The 16,215-nt window shown below is 42.1% G+C and overlaps 1 protein-coding gene across 1 annotated transcript; it reads right to left on the bottom strand.

The window, feature by feature from the left end:
* Positions 1–676: 676 nt before the first annotated feature.
* On the bottom strand, positions 677–6,760 carry LOC132618514 (GDSL esterase/lipase At1g29670-like). The gene is made up of 5 exons (XM_060333549.1): positions 6,453–6,760; positions 5,308–5,432; positions 4,436–4,681; positions 3,309–3,552; positions 677–1,031 (listed from the first exon to the last, which is right to left on the bottom strand). The coding sequence occupies exons 1-5, from the start codon at positions 6,700–6,702 to the stop codon at positions 805–807; spliced, it is 1,092 nt and encodes a 363-aa protein (XP_060189532.1). The 5' UTR covers positions 6,703–6,760; the 3' UTR covers positions 677–804.
* Between the last annotated feature and the right edge of the window lie 9,455 nt (positions 6,761–16,215).

Below are 16,215 nucleotides of genomic sequence, written 5' to 3' on the forward strand. Positions count from 1 at the left end.
ACAAAAAGGTAGTTATTGATTGAAAGCAAGAATTAAAAGATAATTATTTATGTAAGTTGCCCTTTCAAAATACTAGATGATTAGAAAAATGAAGTTTCTTCTATTACATGGGATGTCTTTGGGGCATCGAAAAGAATCTCATTAGTAAATTATTGGTAGAAATTGCTACTCCCTCAATCGCTTCTACACAAGGCGGATTTGAATTAATCTGATCAGTGGATCTATTGCCCAACACAATCTAGATTAATCGGATTAATGTGCTCCGAATACCATATGGTTGGGGAAAAAAAAAAAAGAGCTTCTTATGTTACATGGGATGTCTTTGCCGGGCACTGAAGAGAATTGGCAAGTGGTAAATTCTTGGTGGGGATTACTTCCTCTAAATCTGCTTTACATGATGTGAATCTTGATTAATTAGTCAGTTCTGGGCCCTATATAACGCTAATCTGGATTAATCATGTCAGTAAATTTTGAATACCAAATGGTTTAGAGAAAAAAAAAACCTTCTCATGTTAACATGGGATGTCTTTGAAGGCATAAATTGGCAATTGCAGTAAATACTGCGCATTCGTACATTCATGGTAGAGATCGCTTCCCCTTTAATTGGCACCACTTGATGCAAATTTAAATTAATCGACAGTGGATTCATGGCCCTAGGCGACACGAATTTGAAATATGCCGATCAGAAGATATAAATTTATATCATTTTATTGTGTCAAATTTCCCCAACAACTGCATTAAATACCAGTTAACTATTTATTAGTATTTTGTGTAACCAACAGTCTTGTTGTAAATGAATTATTATTATTGGGTTTGTATCAGCTGGCTGATGTCCATTGGATGTGCATCAGTTGGTAGAAAAGCATTGTATGATCTTTTAGCAGTGGCCAGATTTGCAACTTCTGTTGGATGAAAATTATCATAGAAAATATATTGATTCCTATTGCTGCATGGGATTTCGCCTTCTTGGCACTGTCCTTTAGCTATTGTGTCTGATACTATACAGCATGGTTTGTCGAAAACTGTAAAATCTGAAACAAAAACATGAAAATCAAAAACTTAAATGTCAATTAGTACCTAATGTAAGTAGTTTATAAGTTCGTTAATTCAGAGGCACATCCAAGATTTAAATATAATGGGTTTGACCTTTAAAATATTGGATGAATTATGCAAATGTTCCTTTTCTGGCCACCGTTTTTATTTTGTCGCTATTTTAAAATGTTGTACAAATATAATCCTTGGGAAGTTATTCTTCCGGATAATGTTAGATTGGGGTCTAGTGTTTCCCTATATATTTCTCAATCTTACAGATAAAATATTAGTCGTCTAACATTTGTAATAACTCATAAAATTTTAGACTGTGATCTTAGTTTTCTCATAAGATGTTTTATTTGCTCCAAAAAAAAAAATCTTTAAACCGTGATATAGAAAGTTCATAAATTACAAAAAAAAAAAAAAACAACTGATGAAATTTAACTAATGTCCTTTGATTAAACCTGTTGAACTTTTAGAATTATGGGTTTGATATTTGTCGATATATTAATAATTTTTAATATGCAAATATATACTATGTATGGAAAATTCCGGGACTGGTTTAACCCCTAGCTAGCTAAATACTACATCCCCTTCGGCTTTTGTGTTAAATTCAATGAAGGAACACATTGAAAGAATAATGGAATTAAGATGTGAGAGTTTTTATTTCTTAGAACATTTAAAAAAAAAAACTTTGTAGCTATAGGCCAATACCTCTTTAAGTTATGATACATTGTAAAAGTAGACGTTATAGAGTGACATCTCTCAATAGTAATACTCCCTCCGTTCATTTTTACTTGTCCACTTTTGATTTTACACGTCCCAAGAATTAATAAATGAAATATGTATTTTAACATGATACTCATATTAATTGGTGTATAGTCTCAATAGACTTGAAAAATCATTTAGAAATGAAGAATTAACGTAAGGGTAAAACAAGAAAAAAAGTTTGTCTCTCTCTTGATATGCTAAAGCTAACAAGTAAAAGTGTTTTTTTTTTTTTTTAGTATATTTGACAAATAAAAGTGAACGGAGGAAGAATTTAACTAAGCAAAGGAAGAACTAAATAGAGTGAAGAGAATTAAACAAAGGACGACGAACTCAAAGTCTCAAACTCTGAAAGTACATCAAAGAAAATGAAAATTTGTTTAATTCCAATATTAGACATAAAATGCAGAAGTGCAACAATGAGTGTTGTATAAAAATAAAATAACAATTACAATATAAATAATTTTGAATTCATGTATCTCAAAATAAAAAATTTAATCAAACGCGAAACAAAATATAAATCTTTTAAAGTGGGCGAGGCCTGGGGTAGGGTGGGCAATAGGGGTAGGCTGGTTAGGTTGGTAACTAAGCATGAACAAAGATTAATTGTTGCCAACGATTACAATTGACTCAACCTTGTGCTATTTAGCCCATCTCATTATGTTAGATTTTCTTCAGTTTTGTCATATTAAATATACCTTCAGTAATTTATTTAATGTGATATAGTTTGAAACAGTATAAAGTTAAAGAAAAAAAAATGAAGTTTGAGGTCTTGAACATGTTATGGCGGCCTCAACAAGTCATAACATTTGTGTCACTATAAAAGCTTTTCATTTACTATAAAATGAAAAATAAAAAAAGTAATTATTTTCAAATTATAGTTATGTTATTCTTAACAAATTAAGAAATAAATATATAGTATCATATGAACTAGAATGGAGGGAGTATTACTCTTTCCATTTGAATTGATTTGACATAGTTTGAATTTAGCAGGAGTGCACACAAAAATTAAGAATTCTGAAATATATGATCGTAAACTAGTCATAAGATTTGTGTGACTGTTGGACTTTTGGAACTTGTCATTATAAGTAAAATTGAGTTTAAGTTATTCTTTTTCTAACTCTGAAATCTATCATTTTTTATGGAAGATCTAAAAAAAATCGTTTACATGAATCGGATAGATCGTTACTCCCTCTATCCCAAGTAAAATTATTGTTGGAACAAATAAAACCAAAAAGAAAAGTATAACATATAACTTAGGATTAAAAAAGAAGTGCATTTTAAACCGTTCTGAAAAAATGTCATATAAATTGAGACGAAGTAAGTTATTGTGACAGTGTAGAAAACAACTTATTGTTTTCTTTTGTGTTTTTTTTTTTTTTTGGTAACTAACATTGTTTTTTTCTTTGTGTGTGTGTGCATTTTTTCTGGTGACAACAATTGTTTATCAATTCTAATGTAGAAAAATATGAAACATAATAAATGAGGAGTGAAAGAAATAAGCCTACCATTGGCTGGACCCCCTGATGAAATGCTAGTAATATTTATGTAAGTGAACCTTGCACCAGAAAGATTAGTGTTCAAATCGTCAATGAGAGGCTTGAGTTTGTCATTAAATAGCTGCACATAGTTATTTATAAAATCAACACATCCAGATGCATTTCTTCCAAATACTCTTGTCTCCTCTGGCAAGCAACCTAATAGACCAATATTTGATACAGCCACCTTCCTTGCTCCATAGCCATACAAAGTCTAAAACATGCCCAAAAAATTAATCCAAGAAAATGTTTTGGAGATATATAGGAGTGTTAAATGGGCAAGTCGAATTAACTTTGAACATATTAATTTGATTAATAATGACTCGTTCGAAGGTTACTTGGACTGAGTGATCACCATAAGCTAAAGATAGCGTAAAATTCACAAATTTATTAGTCATTTTTCATCCCATTAAAGTGAAAAATATTCATTGTATAAAGTTAAATTTTCACATGTGAAATTTCATGACATTATCCTGGATTTTCACCTACAAAATTTGAAATTTCGTTACAATGGTTAATCTTTTAATGATAGTATCGAAAAATGGCTTGTAAACACTATTTTTATCTAAAATATTGGAAAATTTTCACAAATAGCCACTTTTTAGCCCATGTAATGAAAAAATAGTCATTGTCCTGAAATTTCAAATTTTCATAGGTCAAACACCAAGACAATGTCATGGAGTTTCACATGTGGAATTTAAAACTCCACGACAGTAGGTACTTTTCAAAAATAAGGGCAAAAATTGGTCAGTGAGCGCTATTTCTATCTAAATATTGAGTCATAGTTCAACTCGTCCAACTCTAACCAAGTTTTAATTTCTTTATTTTGCCTTTATTTAGTTACCAAACACAACTAATAGAACAAATAAAAGATACTGATTAAATAAAAAAGATTAGAAAATATTTTGACAAGTTTTCTAATGTTTCAATTTCAACCCAACTTCTAGATTGACAAGACTTGGTTTCTAACTTGAGTACCAAAGAAACAATTAGAGGAATGGCACCAATCAAATTCTCATAACCTAATTTTATCACCCATATAACGTTCATGGAAAGTAAAACAAAGTAATAGTAATTAAATAGTACAAATTACATACCTTTAGTTGTCTTGAAAATTGCTGAGCAAGGACATCTGCAAACTTTTCTGGTGTATACAAAAGACTAGTTGGGTAATATTTGGGCTGTAAATAATTGTTGAGGTAATCATTGTTGCCCATATCAACAGTGTAGAGGCATTTGTTTAAGAGACTTTTAGCTGCAGTAACATTTCTAAGTATGGAATTAATTCTTAATATTGTGACTTGATGGTTCAATAGTTGCCTGTTCATGCTGATCCGATCACCCTATAACATAGTCATTTCCAAGAAATTAATTAATCTCTCAATTACATGCAACGAAGTGAAAATGGAAACAATTTTAATTTTTTGAAACTATATAATGTTGAGTAATCATGCAGTGACGCAGTCAAAATTCCGATAAAGAGATTAAAAAACATTTAAAGATACCGTGCCTGGAATTTGAAGCATTTCTCTTATGTTAAGGGAATTCAAAAAATTTACTATACAAGACAATAGCAGGATCTACTCGAACATTACAGTGAAAGTGTGTTAAATCAAGAACCGATAGTAAACATCTTTATTATGCAATTTATTTTATCTGCATGTATGAAAGGCCAAGCTTATGCAATAGGCATTGTGATGTGAAGAGGTTTACTTGGTGAAATAGGACGAACATGTCTTACACGTGTAAAATTTGTGAAAGTTTCACATGAATATTCTCCCATAACGTGCATGCACGTATGATCAGTACATGAAATTTTAATGAAATTAAACAAAACTACAGGTACACGAAAAGGGCGGAATTGTGATGGTGGGAGGGGTCTAACTAAATTTCGTTCGTCGAAAATCATATATGTGTATATAAGTCAAAAATAAATAACAGAATAATCACAATTAATAAGTGTTTTTACCCATCGATAGCCAGTCTCATCACGAATTCCAGCAACTCCTGATCCATAATTGACACCTTTAAGAATTTCTGGGCCTCTTGCAGTTGCAAATGGTGGGATGAAATTGTCAAATTCTATAAGTTCAGCTGCACAGAAATGAAATGTGATTAGTCGAGGGGGCGGTGCCGCCGTCTGCGAAGATTCTTTGGAAAATTATATTTCCTTTGTCCACTGACGAAGTCAGAAATTTTGCTAAAAATTTTCAAGCACATGTATTTGTGTGTGTATGTGTGTGTGTGTCTTGACAAAAGATGGTCAACTGACCATCCTTCGGCTAATGTAGCTCTGTCTTGCCTTTCATCCCATTTTATGTGGCACTAATTTGACTAGCTATAAAGTTGAAAAAAGAAAAAGAAAAAGAAAAAAAAAATCATGATTCTAATATAAGTTGTAGACATTTATGTAGATAAATGTAATTCTAATTAAACGTAATATAAGAATTATAAAGCTAAATCGTTTCCAAATATTAAAAAAGCATTCCTTTTCAGGATAAACTAAAAGGAAAGTGTGTCACATAAATTGGAATGTAAGAATAATCTATATATAAGTCAAATAGTATCACTTTATCTGTATAATAAAGTTTTTCCCACCGCGTGACCAACGATCATTCTGGTGCGTTGGTCGTGAATAAGAACTCAGGAAAAAGAAAAGATGAGATGAAAATGGTTAGCTGCAACGTGATTGACAAAAAACTTTATTTTTAAAAGAAAAATAGAGTTTAGATATGTATTAAATTTTGAACATCATTAACGAAATCTTGACTTGAGGTGAAAGAAAAGAAAAGGAAAACTAACAATTTTTGTGCTGCCATTGGTGAATCTTCCATTTTCATAAGAAAAGGAAGCGCTCCCAACCAAGGACTTTTTCATAACCAGAGCTTGAACCTAAGACCTCTGGTTAGGTGAGGAGCAGCCCCATCCGCTGCACCACATCCTTTAATGGTAAGATCCAGATTAGCTACAAGGTGACTGACAGAAAACAATTTGTTTTTAAAAGAAAAAAAAAGGAGTTTATATATGTTTAAAAAAAAAAAAAAGGAGTTTATATATGTACTAAATTTCGAACATCATCCACGAACAAAAGAAGAGTTAAGATAGGAAATTAACCTAGAAAGTCAGCTTTATTGCGGCCATTGGTGAATCTTCCATTTTCAGGACCAGTGGGAAAATCAATGCCATAAGGAAAATAATTGGCCTTGGCTGTTGTTATAAGGTCATTGTTATTCCCATTATCAACCACGGAGTCTCCAAATATGAAGTAACATGGCACTTGTGGTTCCCCTTCTACCATTGAAATCATAATAAACATTGATACCATCAAAATGAACCATATTACTACATTCCCACTAGAAGACATTCTTGAGTTATTGAATGAAGAGATCAAAGAAGAATAGGAAGAATGATGATAGATTCAAAAAATGGAACTTACACTACCTATTTATAGAAGATATCAAGTTTGTGGAAATAAAACAATTCTTTGCTTTTGTGACGTTATTTAAAAATGCGCTTTTATGATTAAAAAAAATATTAATGGACGCCGTCTATTGTATATTCCATTAAAATAACCGACAGAGCCAATCGAAAATCAAAAAGTTTATTTTAAGAACGGAAATTCATCGGTTTTTATTTTTTTTTAAAAGAAAATAGACGGACGAACATCGGTTAAATATGCGAAAATATGAATCTTTTATTTTTCTTTTAAAGAAAACTATGAGTCCCAATTATAACTGTATACGGTAAAAACCGGATGTAAGACAAACCGGTGGGACCGAAACCCGAGGCAAGAATAAGAATGCACCGGGTACTATTAGCCCTTGACCGGGGTATTGTTTGGGCCGGAGTGGGGCAACGACTGATCCGCCTTCGGCATTGTCGAAACGCTCAAGCCCGGGGACTCGAGCATCCGAGAACGACGACTCGAGTGGCCGTTGCATACGGACCCCGCGCCAGTAGCGTGCTGCCATAGTCAACTACCTACCATGCGTGTGTCAGACGGCGCCGTCAGTCCAATCCCACCAAATCCGTGCAGGGCTGTCCTTGTCATGATTATTTTATTAGTCCTCATTTGTGTGAGATCCAGGAGCATGGCACTATAAATAGAGCATGTTCTCCTCCCTGAGAGGGGTTGGCTCCTTTTACTTTCTAAAGAACACTTGTAATAGAAGAGTTCATATATACAATCTCTCTCATTATTTGATTCGGCCAAGGCCACTCGTCATTATTGTCATTGCATTCAATCCATCAAGTATCATACATTATACACGGACATTTGTGTTACTAGCCAACTATCATCTTTAGCCGTTTTATTAAGGTGCTCTCAAATACCTGCTTTCTTTATCCAACACACATCAAGAACGAAGCACATATCCTATACCCATTTACAAATTCAATTGATTATCCGAATCCGGGGTAAACAGTTTGGCGCCCACCGTGGGGCTAGGATAATAGTGGTCTTCAGCCTTGATTCCTACCATATTCATCGAAACCGAAAACGTCCCTACCCATCTCTGTGAAAACGGTCCGAATGGCTGACGTCGAACAATCCGGTCATGTCAATAATACCGAGATCGTGGCGAAAAACGAAGGGAACGGACTGCGGGCATTGTCGAACCCCGCTGATCCGAACCCCGTTGATTCGAGGGAAGGACTAAACCGGCAAAATACCGTAGATCAAGAGAACGCCGCCCTACCGGTCACCGATCCTCTCAACACTCACCATTCCGTTACGATATCCCGGGATAGGGGCCGGAGAGAACCGGACGCGCCAAACGACGACATTAACTTACGTTTAATTTTTGAAATGCTGCAGGAGCAGAGGGCGGCAATCGCCGAGCAAAGGTTAGCAATTGCCCAACTGCAGAGCGGAAAGGGTGAAGCAGGGCCGGTAAAGGCAAAGGGTACAGTCGGAACCGGAAGAAACGAAGTACGAATGGTCGAGAGCGGCGGCTCCGGAGCCGGCTCCTCGACAGAGGTCCTAAAGATGATCGAGACTTTGGCGAAACGGGTAGATTCGACCGAAAAGAGGGTCGAGACATACAATTCTCGGGTGGACCAGATACCGGGGGCTCCACCTTTACTGAAGGGGCCGAATTCGAAAAGGTACATCCAAAGGCCTTTTCCACCGAGTGCAGCCCCGAAATTGATCCCGAAGAGGTTCAAGATGCCCGACATACAGAAGTATGACGACACCACGGACCCGCACGAGCACGTGACCTCATATACTTGTGCCATAAAAGGCAATGATATGGAAGAAGATGAGATCGAGTCGGTATTGCTAAAAAAAATTGGGGAAACTCTGTCGAAGGGAGCGCTGACGTAGTATGACCATCTACCCGAGCACTCGATCACTTCTTTCGAAATGCTCGCCGATGCCTTCGTAAAGGCACATGCCGGTGCCATAAAGGTGCAAGCCCGCAAGGCCGATATATTCTGGATAACTCAAAGGGACGATGAGCTACTACGGGAGTTCGTAACCCGGTTCCAGAGGGAACGGATGGAGCTACCCCCGGTGCCAGAAGAATGGGCCGCACAAGCCTTCACAAAAGGGCTCAACATGCTAAGTTCAGTTGCCTCGGCCAAGTTGAAGGAAAATTTGCTGGAATACGAGGCCGTGACATGGGCCGATGTCCACAATCGGTATGAATCGAAGATTCGGGTGGAGGATGATCAGTTCGAGCTCTCCCCGGTAAAGTTAAAAGTGGATAGAGGTTTCGAGAAGTCGAGGAAGGGTTATGAGATGAAGTCTGAATCATCAAAAGAAAAGTTTCGACCATACTCCCACCCGGAGAGACCAAACTCCAGGTCGGACGGGTCGAAGGAGAACCCAAACCACCTCTCCGGTCGAGGTAGCAAGCGGGTCGAGCGCCCGTCGAACAGCCGGGAACTCTCGTTCAGAAGCGACGCCGGAAGTTCTGTCAACCATAGGGGTCCGCCGAAGATTTCGGAGTACAACTTCAACGTCAATACCTCGGGCCATGTATCGGCTATCGGCTGAGTACCGGATGTGCGATGGCCGAAACCACTGAGGTCAGACCCGGGACAGCGGGATCCTAGCGTGGTGTGTGAGTATCACGGAATCCATGGTCACAAAACTGAGGATTGCCGCCAATTGAGAGAAGAGGTAGCCCGGTTATTAAAAAACGGCCACCTTCGAGATCTATTGAGCGAGCGAGCCAAAAGTCACTACAAAGAGCGGGAAGCTCATCGAAGGGTCGAACCGGTCGAACACCAGCATACGATCAACATGATAGTTGGAGGTATTGACGTCCCTCGGGAACCGGTAATGAAACGGACCAAGGTCTCAATTGTTCATGAAAAACGCATCCGAGACCATTCGACCAGGGGATCTATTTTCTTCGATGACGAAGACGCGGAAGGCATCGTTTAGCCGCACAACGATGCACTGGTAATTTCTGTACTTGTCTTTAAAACTAAGGTTAAACGAATTTTGGTTGACCCAGGTAGCTCGGCCAACATCATCCGATGGGGAGTGGTCGAACAGCTAGGGTTGCTCGACAGGATTGTGCCGGTAGTTCGGGTACTCAGCGGGTTTAATATGGCTAGCGAAACCACGAAGGGAGAGATCTCATTGCCCGTAAATGTGGATGGCACCATACAGCAAACAATGTTCTATGTGATCGAAGGAGACATGAAATATAATGCGTTATTGGGCAGACCTTGGATACATAGCATGAAGGCAGTTCCCTCAACACTGCATCAGTTGCTGAAATTCCCCACTCCGGAGGGGGTGAAAACCATCCGGGGCGAGCAGCCCGCAGCAAAGGAAATGTTTGCAATAGACGAGAAACCGGCTCAGGAAGAGAAGGGTACAACCGGAGGGCAGGTCCCCCAATAGCAATTAAAGTGCACTGGACCGGATCCAGTACATGAAGAGGATGACTTCGGGATGCCCAGATCCTTCGTCATGCCGGATGACTCGGACGCGACCAAGTCAACCGTGGAGGAGCTGGAGCAGATCATTTTGTTCGAGTTCTTACCGGACAGGAAGGTATACCTGGGCACGGGGCTTATCCCGGAGCTCAGGCATAAATTAATTGAATTTCTTCAAGCTAACGCCGATTGCTTTGCATAGTCGCAAGTAGACATGACAGGTATATCGCCGGAAGTAGCGTCCCACAAACTCAGCTTGGACGGAAAATTTCAACCGGTGAAGCAAAAGAGAAGGCCCATGTCAGAGCAAAAACACGCCTTCGTGAAAGACGAGGTAACAAAGCTTTTGAATATAGGCTCCATCCGGGAGGTCAAATACCCGGACTGGCTTGCTAACTTGGTGATGGTGCCCAAAAAAGGTAATAAACTTCGAATGTGTGTCGATTATAAGGATTTAAACAAGGCATGTCCGAAGGATTCATTTCCATTGCCTCACATCGACAGAATGATCGATGCGACGGCCGGGCATGAAATGTTAAGTTTTCTCGATGCTTACTCCAGGTACAACCAAATCTAGATGCACCCGGAGGATCAAGAGAAAACATCCTTCATCACCCGTTATGGGACTTACTGTTATAACGTCATGCCTTTCGGAGTAAAAAATGCCAGTGCAACTTACCAACGCCTAGTTAATGGGATGTTGGAAGAACAAATAGGGAAAACAATGGAGGTTTATGTTGACGATATGGTTATTAAGTCCCTGGAAACAGAGGACCATTTAAAGCATTTGCAGGAAACCTTCGATGTACTCCGCAGATACAACATGAAACTAAACCCGGAAAAGTGTGCCTTCGGCGTAAGGTCCGGTAAATTTCTGGGGTTCATGGTGTCAAACCGGGGAATTGAAATCAACCCGGACAAGATCAAGGCCATCGAGGACATCGAGGTCGTGAACAACATAAAGGGGGTACAGAAGCTCACCGGGCAGATAGCGGCGCTGAGTCGCTTCATTTCGAGGTCCTCGGACAAGAGTCACCGTTTCTTCTCTTTGCTCAGGAAGAAGAACGACTTCGATTGGACACCGGAGTGCCAAGAAGCCCTAAGGGAGTTGAAGAAGTATCTGTCCAGCCCCCCGTTACTGCACACACCGAAGCCTGATGAGCCGCTTTTTCTCTACCTAGCAGTCTCCGAAATGGCGGTAAGCGGCGTTTTGGTCCGAGAAGAATCAGGTACGCAATTCCCTATCTATTATGTGAGTAGAACTTTGGGGGATGCAGAGACCCGTTATCCCCATTTGGAAAAGCTAGCATTAGCATTGGTAAGCGCTTCCAGAAAGCTCAAACCTTATTTTCAATGCCATATGTAATAACCACTTACCCTTTAAAAAACATAATGCATAAACCCGAGTTATCGGGTAGATTAACAAAATGGGCTGTAGAAATTAGCGGTTACGATATCGAGTACAAACCTCGAACAGCCATCAAATCCCAAATCTTGGCCGATTTTCTGGCAGACTTTACCCCGGCCATGGTCCCCGAGGTCGAGAAGGAACTTTTGCTTACCTCGGGAAAGATCACGGGCGTTTGGTCTCTACATACAGACGGGGCCTCGAATCTTAGAGGTTCCGGACTCGGGATTGTCCTTAGGACCCCGGCCAGGGAGGTCATCCGACAGTCCGTTAGAACTGCTAGGCTGACTAACAATGAAGCCGAGTATGAGGCTATGATTGCAGGTTTGGAATTAGCTTGGAGCTTGGGAGCCGAAACAATCGAAGCAAAGTGCGACTCGCTTTTGGTCGTGAACCAGGTGAACGGAGTGTTCGAGGTAAAGGACGAACGGATGCAGCGATACCTCAAAATAACCCAAGTGGTACTTCATCAATTCAAAGAATGGATCATGCAGCATGTACCAAGGGAGCAGAACAACGAAGCCGATGCATTAGCAAACTTGGGATCCTCGGTCGAGGGGGAGGAAATCGACCTCGGGGCAACGGTGCACTTATCGAACACAGCCATAGAAACCGGGCACGCTGAAATACACACAATGGGATTGACCTGGGATTGGCGCAACAAGTACATCGACTACTTGCGTGATGGTAAGCTCCCAAATGACCCGAAGGAGTCACGATCGCTACGGACCAAGGCTGCCCGCTTTTGCTTAGTGGACGGTCAACTGTATCGACGCTCTTTCCTCGGTCCTTTGGCCAAGTGTTTGGGTCCTGGTGAAACGGAATACGTGATAAGAGAGGTACACGAGGGAACCTGCAGTAACCACTCCGGTGCGGAAGCTCTGGTTCGAAAAATCATCAGGGCCGGTTATTACTGGAATCGGATGGATAATGACGCTAAAATCTTTGTCCGAAAATGCGACGGATGTCAGAAGCACGCTCCGATGATCCACCAGCCCGAGGAGGTACTGCATTCGGTGATCTCACTCTGGCCTTTCATGAAGTGGGGAATGGACATTGTGGGTCCGTTACCTCAGGCACCAGGTAAGGCCCGTTTCATTCTGTTTATGACTGACTATTTTTCTAAATGGGTTGAAGCACAGGCCCTCGAGAAGATAAGAGAGAAGGAAGTCATCGACTTCATATGGGATCACATCATCTGCCGCTTCGGCGTCCCCTCCGAGATTACTTGTGATAACGGTCCTCAGTTCGTGGGTGGCAAGGTCACCGATTTCCTCGAGGGGTTGAAGATCAAGAAAATCGTGTCAACCCCGTATCACCCATGTGCAAACGGACAGACAGAATCCACGAACAAAACAATAATCCAAAATATGAGGAAAAGACTTGAGGTGCTGTGGGCATACAGAGCCACGTCCAAATCGAGCACGGGAGAAACCCCATTCTCATTGGTTTACGGAGCCGAAGCCCTTGTCCCCGTGGAAGTCGGCGAACCGACCCTCCGTTTCAAGTATACCACCGAGGGGTCAAATGGGGAGGCCATGGCCGTGAAGCTCGACCTCGCAGATGAACTGCGCGAAAGCGCGTCGGTCCGCATGACGGCCCAAAACCAGAGGATGGAAAGATACTACAACCGAAGAGCCAACTTTCGGTATTTCCAAGTTGGGGATTTAGTGCTTCGAAAAGTTACCTTGCACACCAAGAACCCCAACGAAGGAAAGCTGGGGCCGAACTGGGAAGGCCCGTACAAGATAACCGGAATAACAGGCAAAAGATCGTACCAATTGGAGTCCATGGGCGGGCAGCGTCTGCGTAATAACTGGAACGTGGCCCATCTGAAGAGATACTACTGCTGAGGTATGGTCTACCCACATTCTCTTATTAACTTTTCTATCTTGCAGGAAGTCAAGAGCGGGATAAAGTTAGAGTCTTAGGCCTGAAAACACGTGTTGCACTCTTTTCCTTAGTCCGGTTTTATCCCAAAATGGGTTTTCCGACAAGGTTTTTAATGAGGCAACGAGTACAACATGTTACTTAACGGATATGAAGGGCAAGTACCCGGATACCCGGTGTCACATCCTCCGATTGGGGACATAATAGCACTCATCCGACCTCGGACATCGGATAAGTGCTAGGGGAGTACTATGCCACACTGAAGATGACCCCGGTTAAAGCAGACGGAGAAGCTTAACATTTGCTACGGCAAAGTTAAAGCCCCGCCACCGGCCATAGCCTCCAATGTAAGGACCAAACGATCATAATGAATCGTGTCCCATTTAGCATTTTGCTACGGCAAAGTTAAGGCCCGGCCACCGGCCATAGCCTCCAATGTAAGGACCAAACGATCATAATGAATCGTGTCCCATTTAGCATTTTGCTACGGCAAAGTTAAGGCCCGGCCACCGGCCATAGCCTCCAATGTAAGGACCAAACGATCATAACGAATCGTGTCTCATTTTACATTTGCTACGGCTAAAGAAGAAAGAGTTAAAATTCTCATATGTATAAGCATTCTGCAAAAAGTTATCAAAAGTTGGGATAACAACTTCCTATCAAATATACTTTGCCCAGTTGATAAAAACCGTATTCGATACTGCCTCGTTCGCATACCCTACGCCGGGTACCATGATCGAAATTCGACAAAGGCGACGAGATCATAATGATCCTAGCCAAAATTTGATAAGCCACCGGCCCCAAAATATCGGATAAGACCTACGGGCACGATGATTTAACGACTACGAGTCGACTTGTCCTAGAACGGATCAGCAACTGTAGCAAAAGCAACGAGTAAACATTCAAACGAAGAAGCAACAAAGATGCATTTTTTATTTATACAATGGATATCTCTTACATCAAAAGAAAAACAAAGTCCTACAAAGGCAAAAAACAAAAACAAAAAGCAAGGCATAAGCCCCATACTATCCGGCATGGCTGGAAGTGGATGAGTGCTCGGACACAGTTCGCTCGGAGTCGTCTGACTCGGACCCGAGGGCATGATTGGCTTCTTCCTCCATCCTCTTGGCCTCGAGTATCAGGGCCGGAAGATCCGAGAGACCGTGTTAGGCTTGCTCGAGAGTGATCCGCCGAGACTTCCACTTCTCATACTCGGCAACAATGGCGGTGTGAGCCTCGGCCGCCTCAATACTTCTCCAGGTTTCTTCCAAGTCGGCCTCAGCCTTGGCCAATTTCGCTTCCAGATCAGCCCGGTCTTCCTCAAGGACACTTGTCCTACCAGTGGCTGCCTCCAGCTCGGCCTTAAGGTCGTTGTTGGCGATAACCGCCTCTTCGAGCTCGGCCCTTAGGCCTTCGCATATCCGAGACCGCTCCTCTGCTTTTTCCTCGAACACCCTTCTACGCTCGTTGGACAAGGCGGCCTCGGACTCCAGCTGCCGGTTCCTCTCGGCCAAGCCCGTTGCATCAGCCTTCACCGAGTCCAGCTCTCCTCGGAGTCGGGAAACCGTGGTCTCGAGCTCATCTAGCCTCGAGGAAAACTGGGCTTTATCCCGGTTAAGGCCGATTTTTTCAGACTCAAGGCTCCGGTTATAGTCGGACATAGCGACCAGTTCACTCTTCAAACGACGGTTCTCGTCCTTAGCCGCGTCAAGCTCGGGACGGAGGTTGGCCAGCACGGCCGCCCGATTCAACTCTTCCTCCTTCTCCTGAAGAAGATGCTGGTACTTCTCCGTTTCTCGGCCCTGGGCATCCAGTTGGCCTCGAAGATCGTCTATCTCATGTTGGGCACGGATGAAAGCTTCATTAACCAGCACCACACTCTGCAGGTAGAACAAGTTAGAAGACTTAGGCGAAGTAAGGGTAAAATCCCCAGATAAATTATACGAAGATGGCTAAGAACCTTACCCGGTTGCCCGCGTGCACACCCTCGTTAATGAGTCACTGCCAGGTGACCCCGGTCATTTTGCGCCTGTCCGAATCAGATACAAGGGGTCGGAAAAAGCTCGCTACACCCACCGGACACGACAAGAAGCTGCAGTCCTCGGGGACGGTGATTACTGCCGATCGGGTTCTCCTTGGTTCCACGCTCGGGGCCGGGAAAATATTCACCAAGTTATCCCTGGCACCAGAGTCGTTGGTCCGGTTGGCCGACCTCGTGGCCCGAGGAATAGGGAGATGACCAAAGCCCGCAGCTTCACCAGTGGCGGGGGGAGTTCTGGAGAACATATCATCGAAATCATCCACCCGCAGAGCCGGGGAAGATGAACTTGGAGCAGCCTCAATATTTTCGGCAAAGGCCGGGGGCTCCGCAATTTTAGCAGGCCCATGCTCGGGAGACGAGCGAGCACCTATGGGGGCCTCGCTCTCCGGTACTGGGGCGGGCCTTTTGTCGGCTTCAGCAGCAGTCGCTTCCCCAGACCTTTTCCTTTGCAGGGGAGTGTCTTCCGAGGAAGTTTCACCTGAAATGTCGACAAAGTCAATCGACCGAAGAGGAGCCGGTGAAAGTATTTCTTCCGCACCTGAATGTGGAGCAGGAACCAGCAGACCTTCGCCGATAGAAGGAAGGGGTGGAACGGAGACCGCCTCCTCCGGTGTTGGAGCCACGGAGGGAACAGAGCCGAC

The sequence above is a fragment of the Lycium barbarum genome, chromosome 11 (assembly GCF_019175385.1).
Source record: "Lycium barbarum isolate Lr01 chromosome 11, ASM1917538v2, whole genome shotgun sequence".
Classification (NCBI taxonomy): domain Eukaryota; kingdom Viridiplantae; phylum Streptophyta; class Magnoliopsida; order Solanales; family Solanaceae; genus Lycium; species Lycium barbarum.